Below are 15,106 nucleotides of genomic sequence, written 5' to 3' on the forward strand. Positions count from 1 at the left end.
GGCATAGGAATTGGCTGAATTTAACAGAATTTTAAACAATGTATTATGTATAGTATCATTCACATCAGTATATGGTGGCCAAGGTTTTATCAGAACATAGCACCATTACTAATGAGAACATTCGGACTGTCGGAGAACTATAATTCTTGTAGAAACATGTTCTATTATTTTATTTCTTTTATTTTGTTGTTTGTTGCAATTGGTCACTTACTATCCGTCTTAGAAAAATAGACATGCTGAACTTTTTTTCATTATTTATATTTTCACTTTGACAATAGTTTTTTGCAAACAAAATAATACATAATTACTTGCTCCATATAAGTAATTTAGACGTAAATTAAATAATAACATAATTACTTGCAAACAAAATAATAACACAAATTAAATATCAACTAATTTAGACGTAGTATACCATCCTTAATTATTTGCTCCATATAAGTAAAATCATTCAATTCATACAAGATATACAATTCTAAACAATTCAAATAATGTACTCATAATACTTCTAGCAGGAACAGTACAATAACAACAATGTTGCTAATTTAATTCACCTAAACATTATTATTTTGTAAAAAAATACCCCACCAATAATCAAGTAACGGATCAGAAACGTTGGTTGTTGTTGAATTAGGAAACAGTTGAGTATCATCTTGACTCTTCGTTAATTCCTCTAATGAAACTCCATCTCGATCTTCATTAGTAGTTTGATGATCATCCAGTGACACTTGAAGGTAAGAGTCCCAATCAAAATTTAGATCATCTTCATACTTGATGTTCATTAATACATTTTGTATATCTCCATCATCGCCGCCTTTGTTGTCATATCCATTGTTAAGAGATGTGTTATTATTGATTATTATTGACGACTCCACACTTGTACTTTCATTGATATTGTTGTTGTCCATTTTTTGTGTAGGAGGGTTATTGTCCAGTATTTTTCCACTTTCAAGATTTTTATTTTCATTGCAAATTCTCTTCCTTTGCTCTTCGCAATTGAAGCTTTCTTTCCTTTTCTTGTCCATCTCAATGAAGTTTTTCTCCACTTTCTTGTGAACATGGCAAAATACAATATTATCAACAACCTATCATTAAAAAAAAAAAGTCAGTATTTATAAATCAATATTATTATTAAGAGTTAGAAATAAATCAAATACTAATCACATAAAATCATTAAGAATTAATGCTTTAATTAAGATCTTTAATTTTCGTAATAACCAAAAAAAAACTAGGGCTTGTTTCATTTATTTATTTATTGAATGAAAAACTATTCATATTTCTCCTACAACTAATATTTTAGTTTTTTAGTAAAATAACAAGAACACATTATTAATAACGTAAAATTAAAATAAAAAGTAAAATCACAAGATCACATCATTAATAACGTAACAATGTCAGGATCTAGGTTAAGTTAACAAAAAAACCAATTCAGTTAACAAGGTGATAGATAATAGGTTAATATTATCTTGTAAATATTCTGTAAAGATATATCTTGTGTAATTAGGTTTCTCATATTAGGGTTGTACATACCTATATATATTTGATTAACGAGAATACTCTAACTAAGGAGAATTACACTATTCTATATCTTTCTTCTCTTTTCTCCAAAACCCTATTCATGTTTATGCATGGTTATACTACGAGTAGTCGAGTATATATATATGCAAGATGAAATATAACTATTTGGGTTTGTAAAAGATAGATAACAAAAATAAAATCAGTAAGCTAAGGTATAAAAACTTACATTAGGGTTGATATTATTGCCGTTGTTGTATGTGTTAACGTAGTAATCTTTATCCATCTTGTACTCATGCAAGATCCAAGAAACATTATTATCACATTCATCTTTTTTGGACTTCTTGAACTTAAATGACTTCTTCACACCAACTTTCACCATATTTCCTTGAACAACCATTTTACATTCTTCGTATCTATCTCCGTCCCAAGTCCCTCCACCGGCCACACGTTTAACTCTTTTGTTCGACTCACTTTGCTTTTTTAAAGTCGTAAAGAAGTAGAATTCGGTTTCATCATCACTAGTAGATTGATGATCAAATAGTTGTTGCGGTGACATCTCACCGTAAAGATCAATGTCTTTAACGTTAGTGTCATATGGAGAAGGCAAAACCGGTTGCCCTACGAGGAGTCTTTGAGGAAGAAAGTACGAGAATATTTCGGTAATGGAAGGTTGAAAGATGAAACCTACCATTAAACGATTTGAGGAAACACTATTTGGGTTTCTAAGAGCCATATGTAATATGATATTGAAGGAGCTAATAGGGTTTTTTTTTTTTTTTTTTTTTTTTTTTTTTTTTTTTTTTTTTTTTTTTAAGACGAAGCTAATCAATACTTAGTAGCTAAATGTAGGTGACTAATGATGAATTGAGATGTAACAAATTTTTTCAATGTAATGACAAAGTATTTATAGACCAAAGGGGTTAATGACGGTGCAGTGTAATATCTCAAAATTTATCTTTTCATCCCTTTTAGCTTTATCTTTTCAACAATTTTAATATAAATAGATAAGATAAATAATTGATCCTAATACATATATATTTACTACAAAGTTTACAAAAATAAATAGAAAAAAATCATTGTGAAAAATACATACATTAACACCTATCTTAATATGATAATGTTTGTTAAATTGTTAGTACACAAGCTTTACAAAAAAATCGGGTGTATATATATATCCATTGTGAAGTACCCTTCAATGACCATAAGTTACTATAATAAATTACAGTGATGATTCCGTAATAATGAAAGTTATCCTAATATAAAAGTTATTTAAGATTTATTGATAAAATTACTCTCTTTATATGAGTAAAATAATTTTAGGGTTACTTTAATTAGATGACTTAATATGATTTTAATGAATATATACAATGTGATGATAAGTTTTATAATTACTTATTCACTAAAAAGTACCTATGTACAAAAGTTTTATAAAAGACAAAGGAGTGTAGGATGTTATTCTGAGAACGCAAGTCTTGTTTCGCCTTCTATTACAGTTGGTGTGCCAAAGAGTGAAAGAGAAAAAACAAGTTAGAACTTATTTGACAAAGAGAACAATATAAATAAAAGCAAATTACAACCTAAGAAAAAAGGTTTGAACTTATTTGCTACTTTATATATGCTGATTTTGGCTATCAGTTATAAATATGACATATATATTGTACATAAACATATAAATCATACATAAGTTCTAACACAAATCTTTGCAAGAAAAATCGTCTCATGTTTCTCAGACGCGAGCATGTTACTGTTCTCTGTATACACTGCTATACTATACATTTGCATGAAATCTACTACGTATATGAACTCAAAAGTTACATGGTCGATCATCAAACAAATTTATTCTGCTTCTATCATACTGCCATTTATTTTTGCTCGGTAATAATCAAGCGTTATAATTTGCTTTCTTTATAAAAATAATCAAGAGTAATAATCAATAATTCGGGGATTTGTTGGGGACTGATCTTGATGTTAGATTATAAATAGTAACTGCAAAATCAGTAAAATCATCCATATATTTCCACAAACTCCCTGCACGACCATGTAACAAAACTAGCCTGTCAATACTTGCCTTTTTAAATTGACAATACATTTGGAGCTTGAATGCTAAGGCAAATACATAACATCAAGAACAAAACTTTTCAGCTCCCATCAAAGGAGCAAATCAATAAGATAGTAAAGGGATAAACCTCCCTTATGGGGAATTTTTGTTAAAAAAAAATGGGAAAAGTTTTCTATCAATAGCCCATAATATTGAGCGTTTCTACTTTATGGTTCCATTCGAAATTGATGAAACCTTGCAGATACCAGCAGATGTAGTGAATGGCAAATCTTTGAACCGGGCCACCAAATTAGAGTCTGTGTTTAGGTCTACTTGCAGTGCCTCCCACACTTTCTTCTTTGGGTTCAAAACTTCATCTGGCTCACCATCAAAACCTGAAAACTTGACTCTCTCTCCAACAGATGCTTCTTTAGGTGGCTCAACTAATTCAACCTGAATTTAAAGGTGGACATATAGTTACATTACTATTAACAAAGAAAATAATGTTACTTGACACAAACTCAAGTTCATGGGTAAAATTTCAATATTTTGGCAACTGACCTTGGTGTGCTCGCTGTTGGAAGCCGCAAGGACCATAGCGTGAGACTTTATCCCCCTCATGGAAGCTGGCTTCAAGTTGCAAAGAACACAGACCTTCCGGTTCTGCCAACAAAGCGGACATCAGCAAGATCTCTAGTGTTTATGCAAAACATTAGAAAATCCAAACATGGCAAATGAAATATTGCAAACCTGCATTTCCTCAATAGGTATATACTTGACAAGACCACTGACAACAGTTCTTGGTGTTGCTTCCCCAACATCAATCTCTTCCACGTAAAGAGAATCTGCATCAGGATGCTTCTGAACTTTTGTTATAAGGCCAACACGAATATCAAGTCTAGCGATCGTAATTTCTGCTTCAGGTGAAGACTTAGTTTTGGATCCAGCAGCAGGCTTTGCTGCCTTTTTCTTCTCACTTTTATCTGCAAACAAGAATTCATATCTTCATATACAATAACAAAGCCACAAAGCAAAGTAAAGCAGTAAGACTCTCTGAATAAAACAGTAATATTCACGGAGCAGCTGCATCCATATTACGCTATGATAGCACTGGACTCATCAACATAATAACAACCCTGGGATGAATGAACTACCAAATGTTGTAACATATAGCATATACTTTAATGAACCACCAACAAACAAAAACATATTGTCCACCAAGCCTTGATGTGTCTTAGGTCGGTGTCGGTTAAAGGAAGATAATAAACACATGTGTCAGTGCTATTACTAGCAAATATTTCAGGGACTCACAAAAGCCATTTCCTTGACACTCATGATTCCAAAGCAAAAACAATTTGATCTCTCTCAGGCTCTCAGCACCATATATAAAAACATAAATTAAAAAAGTAGCACACAGCCGCTTCACCCACACAACAATGATAGCCTTCATGCAAGCCCTCAATTATGAGAAATTCTTCAAGCCAGGTAACTAGATAAGTAACATGCCCTTATAGTCTAAAGTTGTATAAATATAGCATCACAAAGCCAAGAGTAGCTCCATTGCTAGTAGAGGCTCCAAAGGTTGTTTCCTTGACACTCATGACCCCAAAGCAAAAAGAAGTTGATCTATTCCAGCATAGAAAACAAAACACAAGCACAGTAAATTCAACACACAAGAATGATGAAATATACAAGTTATAAAGCAAACTCAAGGTCCCAGCTCTCATACTTTTAACCCATCCCTTTCTCGATCTCAAAAGCAGATTCCCAATTCAAGTATTCTTTTTTAGTCTTATAGTAATGAAAACCAATTTTCGAAAAGCAACATCATGGAAGTTTATTATCACAATAAACGGACAAATCCAATGTTTAGGTACTACATTAATAACAGCATTGGATAAAAAAAATATATAAAAAAAAAAAAACAAAACAAAACAAAAACCTGATATTTTTGTTTTTTTCAACTGCTCAGCAGTCTTTTCTGCAGCAGCTTTCAGAGCCCTGTCTGCTTGACTTCCAGCAAACTTATCGCGATAAAATTCCACTTCCTCATCTTTCTGCAAAGTACCCAAACTTTTAATAAAAGACAATAAAAATAAGTATGTTCTGCAGTATAAAAGAAAAATGTTCAGCAAAGTCTTTATTTAATCAAATCCTCAGAAGGTAATATAAATTAGCAATTACTCCGTATAAGCCAAAAGCATACCAGTTCCTTGAACAATGGTTCTGGTTTCCCTATACAGTGACCATCAGGTAGAATATCCCAGAGTTTCCTGATTTTCTCAAGATCCCCATTTTCATCTGAAAGAGTTACTTGAAGTTGGGGCATATTAAGCTGCTTCAGTACCTATAGAGCCATTCAAAATTATGAGAAAGATCAACACATTGGCCCATGTGCGACTAATAATGTATACTTTTAATTGCAATCTAGTTCAATCACCTCGACAGAGAAAGATGGCATAAAAGGCTCTAACAAACAGGCCAAGAGATACACCAGTCCTGCTGCAGTTCTCATGACCACGGCACATGCAGGCTGATCTTCTTTATAAAGCTTCCAAAATTGACTTTCCTGCACAGCAGAGGATGCTGTAATTGCTACCCAACTTGTCAAAAGATGACATATAGAGGTTTCCCAAGATGACATATAATCGATAATAAGGTAATGAGGATTTGTTTATCTGAATCTTAAAGAGTCAAATAAATTTGTAAGCTAACCTGTAAATATGCATTTCCTTCACTTGAAACAGCCATTGCAGTTTTAAGTCCCTGCTTTAGCTTAACCTGAGTCAACAAAAAAAGCTAGCTAAATTTACCAACACTACAGAAGAACTTTTACAATATGATTAACCTTTTTATCGGAAACCATAAACTCAATTGCTGCAACCAAAAAATAACCTTCTCCATGGCTTCTACATACTGCTCCACATGCTTTCCTACTTTTTCTGCTAACGCCTTAGTTAAAGAATGAGCTTCCGCCTGTGGAGCATCAGGAATGACAGAACCATATCCCTGACCTGTAAACCCCAAAAAATGATAATAATGATAATAAAATAAAAGCTAGGCCTAAAATACAGTTTAAAAAATCTCCAATATGTATGAGCTAAATTTCAAAAGATCTTAATAAAACTAACCAAAATTTATAACTCCGTACCAAGCTAGCCATATATGGCAAAAGAATAACTAATGACTTCAATTTACCAATCCAGACAAAGATTTAAGAAATGTCACTAAAAATGATTCATGATAACACAATTCAAATTGAAGCACAACTATCATCAATTTAGAAACTATCATAATGGCACCCATCATTGCTAGATTTGCCACAACCATGGCACCACCTGTTGCATGCTTCACGCCACCCCCTCATCCACCAATTTCACATAGCAATCCTCCCCAACACCTATACGTCCACTGCCAAACGGCCCAAACCATAGTTGCCAACAGCCACATTGAAAACATTGATTTAGGAATAAATGAAAACGATGGAGAATAGGTAGAATGAAAAGAGTGAAAGAAGAGAAATGTGGGGTGATGGTCACGAGCCAATAGCAGGGGACTAGCAGGGGAAATTTTGGTCATTGTTACTAATATGTTTACAAAAACATTTATTAGTAGTGTAACAATAATTTGACAAGGTAGAGCTACTTCAAAATTCAACAAGGTACTTGGTTCTGAAACTGACTTTTTTCTCATATGTCACGATATTGTACATGTAGACAGCTGCATCATACATATCCTCTCTTCATTACTTAATCAATGTAGTGACACATTAAGAAATCCAATCATAAACCATTACTATTTTAGGAAAGGTGACAACTTTCCCATGACATCCTAAAATAGTATGTGTGACTATTAATTTCCGCCGAAAAGGAATTATAAACTATTGTGCAAAATTCTATTCAAAAAAAAAAAAACTATTGTGCAAAAGTGTATAGGGGTAAAATTGAAATGTGTTCAATATTTTCTTCCCAAAATCTTTAACACCTACCATCAAAAAATCTTTGATAGCCAATAAGTGGGCAAAAAAAAAATGACAGATGTTTGATATAAAAATTACTACCCCATCAATTATTAATTCCATGTTTAGCAATGATAATTTACAAAAAATGTTATCACAATATAGAACATCCCATAAAAATTTAATTAAACCTCTTTATAAGAGGAAAGCATTAAATTTCCCACTATAAATTTAGGATAATATTAAAACTGATAAATCTCAGTTTTGAATATTTTTAATATATTGTGATATAATTTTGTGAAGTATAACAGCTGTTTATGGAAATATTATATTAAGATGGGATAGTAGTTTTTTTACAATATATAATTGTTTGGCAGTGACTATAACAATCTATATTAGTCCATCTCCACTCTAGTTAGTTTAATCCAGTGAAACTATCACTAAGTGGTTATAGACTACTGTAGAGTGATAGTACATGTTGTTTGATTGTAGGTATAAAAAATTGACAAGATAATAACTCATATGTCATAATTCCATATACTCCCTATAACTATGCTATAGTACATTTCTTTTTTCTTCCACTTGCAATATACACATTTGCGGTGATTACACTAAAGAGTACCAAAAAGCCCTCATTTAGGGTGGTTACACTAACGAGAACAAACCCATTGTCATTTTTTTTAGCCTTAACCACGTGGGGTTTGTGCCACACCGCCTCTATTTAATTCCTATCCTTAATTTCTAACAGCTACTTTTATGCTGAAAGCCGAATTGATCATATACACAATTGCTTAAAATTTCTTTGCCGGGAATTAATAGTCACATATACTATTTTAAAACTTTAAGAAAAGTTGTCACATTTCCTAAAACAGTAATGATTTACGATTGGATTTCCTAAAATTCCATTACTTGTAAGTAATGGGTAGATGATACATATAATAATGACACAGCTACTACTGCTATCTTTAGTAAACTAATGTCATATACAAGTATGTAAAAGCAACACTTTTGAACAAATTATTGTTTACACCGCCATATATTAGGTTTTGTAACATTCTAGTTAAATGACCAAATATTCTAACCCTCCTTTACTTCCATTTTCACCTTCAACAGCAAAACCCCTAAAATTTACACACATTACTTGGACTTTATGATTACACCATAGACAACAAAATTAGCAAAAAATCTACCAACAAGTTTGAAGTTTCACATGCATACAACAGGTCTGACATTACTATGCCTCATATCAATTAAATTACGATTATGAAACAAGGTACTTTTAAAAATCCATTGTACCTGACGGCTTAGCAATAAAGCTCAAGACCCGATTAACAAAATTCCCCAGATTGCTCAGCAGCTCACTGTTTAATTTTGCTTGTAGATCTGCCCAAGTAAACAGCGTGTCGGATACCTAATAATTGCAAAGTTTCCAAGATTAGTGACTTCAGTTCAAACCATAAATTTTAAACTCAAGTAACAAGCTCTTATCAGATTAACTACCTCAGGTCGGTTAGTAAGCAAATAGTATCTCCAGACTTCAACAGGAATACTTGTGTCCTTCGCATCATTTCCGAATACTCCAATGCCTTTGCTTTTGGAGAATTTTCCTACATAAAATAAATAGAAAATGAACCACCTTGAGCATTTTAGCATAACTTTTATAATTATGTGATGCAGAGAAATGCTCTCCAACATAGGCTTTATAATGATATTGTAGAATCATGAAGAAATAGATCAATAGAGGTCAAGGACTCCAGCATAAAAGCAATATGCACTAAAAGACTATTGCTTATGAACATGGCAAAATGATCTTTTAGAGTTTTACCTGCTTCATAGTTCAGAAACTCAGTGACACTAATACTCTTCATCAAAGTCCAGTTTTCACCGGTGCCAAGAAGTGTAGATGGAAACATCACCTATAAAGCACTCACACTCTTAATCAATCATCAAAACCAAACCATAAAAATCGAAACAACTTCAAAAAGAGAGGACTAACTAGAGCATTTTTTACGTTGAGCAAGAAACTAGCAAAACAAGTAAAAAAAAATTCCCCTCTTGGTTACCTCTTAGCTGTTCTCTTTCTTTAATTCTATTTATTTGCAATTGCCTTGTTTATTTTTCTTTTTCCTTCAAGGCCAATGTTTCCCCTTACAGTAGTAAATTTAACAATAACTTACAGTGTGGAATGGCACATTATCCTTGCCCATAAACTGATATAGCTCAACATCTTCGGGGTTTTTCCACCACTTCTCCCACTCTGGCGTGTAGCATGCTGTGATTGATATATACCCTATAGGTGCATCGTACCAAACATAGAATACCTACAAGTGATAAACAAACAGAGTCAATTCCAAACAACAAAAAATTAATTCTACTCCACATTGGAATATATTATATCAATTGGCAAAATAAAGTGATAATGAAGAATAGGAAACTACTACCATAAGGATACTCTGACCTTGTCTTTAAATTTCTCATGTGGGACAGGGACACCCCATTTCAAATCTCTAGTAATACATCGCGACCTGAGTCCTTCTTTCAACCATCCATTTGTTACTTGAATAGCATTCTGGCTCCAAGATCCAGCTTCTGACATTTTATTTATGTACTCTTCCAGCTTGTCTTGAAGCAGTGGAAGTTCAAGAAACAAGTGATTAGTGTCACGGATGCGAGGAGTAGATTGGCATGTCTGTTCAGATAGGATTTTGTGGAACACAATCAGTCGTAAGAGATCAAAAATGATGCATGCATGATCAGTATTATGATGCTCTGTAAGTGAAGATTCATGCAAAAAGAGTGGAGCCATTTATGATAGTATTACCAAGATTAATCCAAAAAAAATTTATGTAAGCAAGTAAACTGAGGAAAGATGCATACTTTGCATTTAGGATCTTTCAATTCTGTAGGATTCAAAAGATTTCCACATTTTTCACATTGATCCCCTCTAGCAGAATCATAATTGCAATTAGGCTTTGGGCAAGTTCCCTCGACAAGTCGATCAGCTAAGAACCTTTCGCATGTATCACAATAGGGCTGCAAGTTCAATCACCGAATCAAAAACAAATTAAGTAGACACCTTACTCAATGAGCTAAAAAAAACGACAGGTGGAACTTGGAATAACTCCATTAAAATTCACATAAAGAAAGCACAAACCTGCTGCATTGTATTCTCAGTAAGCCAATTGTTGTCCATTAGCTTCTTAAAAATAGCTTGGCAAGCTTCAGTCTGTTCGGGACTTGATGTGCGTCCAAATTTATCAAAACTTATGTTGAACCATTCATACACTTCCTTATGAATTGCATGGTATCTATACAAAAAAGACAGGTAATCAACAACAATCGAAACCTTAAAAAGGTACTCATTTTGATCACTTCCAAAACATTATTCTCAAAATTTTCATTCAAATGAGATAAACTACACAAAACCCTTTAATTGTTTAACAATTAAACTCTGAATTTCTCATCAACAATGAAACCAATTAAATTAATAAAAATTGAAATTGAAGCTAATTAGAAAAAGAAGGAAAATTACTTGTCACAAATTTCTTTAGGAGTGCATTTCTCCTCCATAGCTTTAGTCTCAGTAGCAGTACCATACTCATCAGTTCCACAAATGTAAATGGTGTTGTAACCTCGAAGCCGGCAATACCTCGCGAAAACATCCGCACTCAAAACACCTACAATTACAATGCGATTCTCATTCATTTCAACATCATCATCAATCAATCAAACAAAAACCAAACAAGTTGAGCGATAATTAGAAGAAGAACAAGTGAAAGAAATTTACAGCCGATGATATTGCCAAGGTGAGGAACGTTGTTAACGTAAGGTAAAGCGCTGGTAATCAAGACGTTGCGCTTTCCCGGAATCGGAAGAATATGGCGGTTTTCGGTGGCGGCGCCGCCATTTTTGTGGAGATCCGCCATGATTTCGCCGGAAAAATGGGAGGAGAGAGAAAATTAGGGTTTATCAGAAGAATTTGTTGATGATAACCAGAAATATTGAAGAATTAAGAGGAGAGAGAAAATGGAAGAGTTGGGGAATCTTTACTGTACTTGTTTAGGGTTACTGAAGTGGAAGGTGAGTAGATTATCGAATAAAATTTTTAAAGTGAAAAAATTAGATCTCTTGCTTACGTTTTTATTCTATGCAATTACCTTAATTAATCACATGTTAAGTTGACAATTTTCCATTGTACGAAATAAAAAGAGTTAGAGTTAAAAGAAAAAATGTACTGGTAACATAATGTCCCAATTCATTGTATATATTTAAATATTATAATTGAGATAGGAATGTATATTGTAATATGATATTATGATACGGAGTAGTAACCATTGATGATTGTTTTTCCATAAATATAAATCACAAAATGTTATACGAAGTAGAATTAGAATATGAGAATATGTGTACAACTTTGGTAATCATTTTGATGTATTGAAAAAAAATATATATAGATAATAAAGTGGATTTTGGCCTCTTAATTTTTCAATGGTTATTGTAAATGAGAAGGGTTGGTGTTCGAACTAAAGAACATCCAAGGAGTTTGTAACTGTTGTTGAATTGGATAGAATTGCCTTGGTAATGTTGGTTGGTCATGCGCCTATGCTACTGAAGTACAAGTACTTTCATAGATTGTGGTTGCTTCATCAAAAGGTCTATTATTGTCTGACATTGTTATATTATTATCCGATAAAAGCGTTATATAGCTAAATTGATTATTCCGTTCAATTTATCCTTCTGTGGTAGGATTCTTGTGCTCAATATGAAGACTGACCTTGTGTTCCTAGACAAGAATAGCGAGCATTGTAGAAGAGTTGGAGCATTCGTTGATGATAAAATTCATAAGGAGAAAGAATAGCGTTGTAGATATGACACACACACACATAGTTATCGAGCTAGATTGGTTGTAGAAGTCCTAGGAGTGAGCACTGCTTGTCTTGCAGTTGCAGTGATGAAGACATCAGTTTGCCAAATATGGTCCCTTTCATCTTTAATGGCGAAGCTAGAGCAAAAGAAACCCTTGGGGTGTTCAAGGTATTCAGAAGGCTTGCACTTTGCAACCGGTGTAAGTGCTAAGGATTTCACCAAAATTATGAATGAAACGTCAAACACCGGCAAGTCACTAATGAACAATGTAACAAGCCATCCGTTCAAAATACACGAAGCCAGTCTTCCACAACAGTATAACAAGTCAACCCCAAGGCAAGATAGATCCATATTAATGTAGGAGTTTTTGCAGAAGTTTGCCATCAAGATATCAACCACTTTTAATCGGATATAAATGGTTAGTGATGATTTTAGCTAATGAATGCTGGGAAAAAGATGACTATGAAGACTTAATTGTCACTTTTAAAGTTTTAGGTCAGGGTGAGGTAGCATCACCCACTTTGTAATCCCCCGTATTTTTAAATATGTTATAAATGAAATTTAATTTTATTCATAATATTGTTTTGTATTTTTCCGTAATTTAATTTCAAAATATTCAAATTATTAATTAGGGTCAAAAATTATTTTGGTACAAATCATTTTATGAACCTTCATTCTATAATTAATCTTTTTATTAACCCTACAACATTCTCCCCTATAAATACCCCATTAATCCCCAAAATTTTCCCACACAAAAGGGTTAGTCTTATTTTCTCCTTTGTTTTATTAATTTGTAGAATTATAATTATTGATTTATGGGTTTTGATTTTATTGTTTGAAATTAATTTAATTAGTATCAAATTGTATTTTGATGATTAAACTTTATAAATTCAGATTTTATAAATGTCATAATTTTCAGATTTTGTAAATTTTATAACTTTTAATTATTGAAAATCATGATTTTAGGGTTTTTATGAACAATTGATTTAGGGATTTTATAGTAATGATGTTTTGAAATTTTGGTGATTATTATAACTAATTATTAGTTTAACTTAATTCCAGATTATTTTGAACACTTAAATTCGTGTTTTAATTTTTAGATTTCCGTTCGTTAATATTAATCCCGTTTTAATCCCGATCAGGTTTTGAACTCATCCGATTTTGATGAAAAAGTAGTGTTTTTCATGTGGAAACAACGTTTTAAGAAAGACTCATTACCTTTGGTAGTGAGCACCACCCTATCATGGCCAAATTCAGTCTCTAAATGTGATTTCCGGGCAGTTTTTGATTTTAACGAAGTTTTTTTTTATACATAAGATATTACCCTTGAGTTTGATTAATAAAATTAATTATGTTTAAAGTTAATTAAGCATAAATATAGTTTTTATTGAATTTTTAAGTGTTGGAAATAGTTTTTAAGTACTACTTTTGATGTGTTTATAAAGAGAGTTTAATCACCCATTAAAAATGGAGATTATTAGGGGTTTTTAAATAATTTCAGATTTTTATTAAACTTTAAACTTGCTGTAATTTCATGTATAAGAGTATATTTTAATGTTTTTATGAAGGAAACTTAAAGAACTATACATAAGCTTTTGATTTCAATTAAAGAGAAGGTTTTAAAGTGTTGTTTAATTGGATTTTGAAGGTTTTAAAGTAAGTTAGTATTGCTGTAAATTTGATTGATTGGGTATTGATTGAGATGTTATTGTTTGGTTTAGGAGAGGACTTTATTGAAGGTGATTTCTAGTTAGTAAAGTGGCATACCAATTCGTTTGCTCAAGGTACGTACAAGTTACGAAACCTTGCTTGTAGGTGCATGTTTAAGGATGGATCGAGAACTTAGTATCATGTATAGGATTGACTGGGTTAAATTGTTTGGTTATACATTGTGAATTTCAAATGATGTGCACTATTTTATATTGCAAGTATTATTTGTGCTCTAATTATGCAAGGTGCGCTTAGAGGCAAAAGTATGTGATTGGTGTAATGATTAATTTATTACTCATTCATGATTATGCAAGCATAATGAGTAAAGGAAAAATTTAAGTCTTATAAGACGAGGTTAAGGTTTTGGGGTGTCTTATGCACTCAAGGTGTTTATATACCGAGGTAGTTAAAGAAATAAATAATAAATGTTGCTTGTCACTAATAAATCAAGAATTGAAATTGAAAAGTTGTTTTACTTGATTGAATTGATGTTAGAATGTTTGTATTGTAATGTATATGAGTCATCATCAAGTCTAAACCTGTAAATCACGTAAAGTGTAAGATGGATGAGCAATTAAACTCTAGATTGGTGCACATCTGGAGTAATGACAATCAGGGGGTTGGGGTACATGGGGTATTAGCCGTGTACTTTCATCGAGACCGTCTGATCTACGAGTCTCCTATTTCAAATATTATTTTTCTAAAACTAGGAGTTAGGTGAGATCTCATACTAACTACGGTCACGGAGTCGCGCCCGTGGTCGTTGGATGTTTATTGATGTTTTCGAAAGGAGGCATGGGGTTTTTTCTTTTATTGATGTTCCAAATGGGACATGGGTTGGACAACCTTGTCTATTGCTAAAAATCCAATGAAATAAATAAATGAGTCAGTTAATATCAATTAGTGAGGTTTTATATAAATTTGAAAATTGAGTCATGAGTTGAGTCTGTATTTAATGATGCTTATGCTTGGTTATTAGTAGCATGTTAGGTATTTTCTTAATTTATTTCGCAGCTTGT

General features: G+C 32.5%; 1 protein-coding gene across 1 annotated transcript; it reads right to left on the reverse strand.

The window, feature by feature from the left end:
• Positions 1–3,726: 3,726 nt before the first annotated feature.
• Positions 3,727–11,590, reverse strand: LOC145632453 (putative methionine--tRNA ligase). Its single transcript, XM_081684831.1, has 17 exons — positions 11,299–11,590; positions 11,044–11,188; positions 10,666–10,819; positions 10,389–10,544; positions 9,970–10,200; positions 9,689–9,832; positions 9,337–9,427; positions 9,012–9,118; positions 8,808–8,922; positions 6,449–6,567; positions 6,269–6,334; positions 5,994–6,122; positions 5,760–5,900; positions 5,496–5,610; positions 4,304–4,536; positions 4,115–4,216; positions 3,727–4,006 (listed from the first exon to the last, which is right to left on the reverse strand). Exons 1-17 carry the CDS (start codon positions 11,435–11,437, stop codon positions 3,776–3,778), a joined length of 2,418 nt encoding a protein of 805 aa, XP_081540957.1. The 5' UTR covers positions 11,438–11,590; the 3' UTR covers positions 3,727–3,775.
• Between the last annotated feature and the right edge of the window lie 3,516 nt (positions 11,591–15,106).

Source organism: Chenopodium album, chromosome 5, assembly GCF_948465745.1.
Source record: "Chenopodium album chromosome 5, dcCheAlbu1.1, whole genome shotgun sequence".
In the NCBI taxonomy this organism is placed as follows: Eukaryota; Viridiplantae; Streptophyta; class Magnoliopsida; order Caryophyllales; family Amaranthaceae; genus Chenopodium; species Chenopodium album.

Bases quoted from the DNA above. Each gene is read 5' to 3' on its own strand.
- LOC145632453 (XM_081684831.1), bottom strand. From the start codon at position 11,437: ATGGCGGATCTCCACAAAAATGGCGGCGCCGCCACCGAAAACCGCCAT. The intron at 6,335-6,448 runs GTTATTTTTTGG...TTGTTGACTCAG, and splicing joins ATGTAGAAGCCATGGAGAAG to GTTAAGCTAAAGCAGGGACT. The intron at 5,901-5,993 runs GTGATTGAACTA...ATGGCTCTATAG, and splicing joins TGCCATCTTTCTCTGTCGAG to GTACTGAAGCAGCTTAATAT.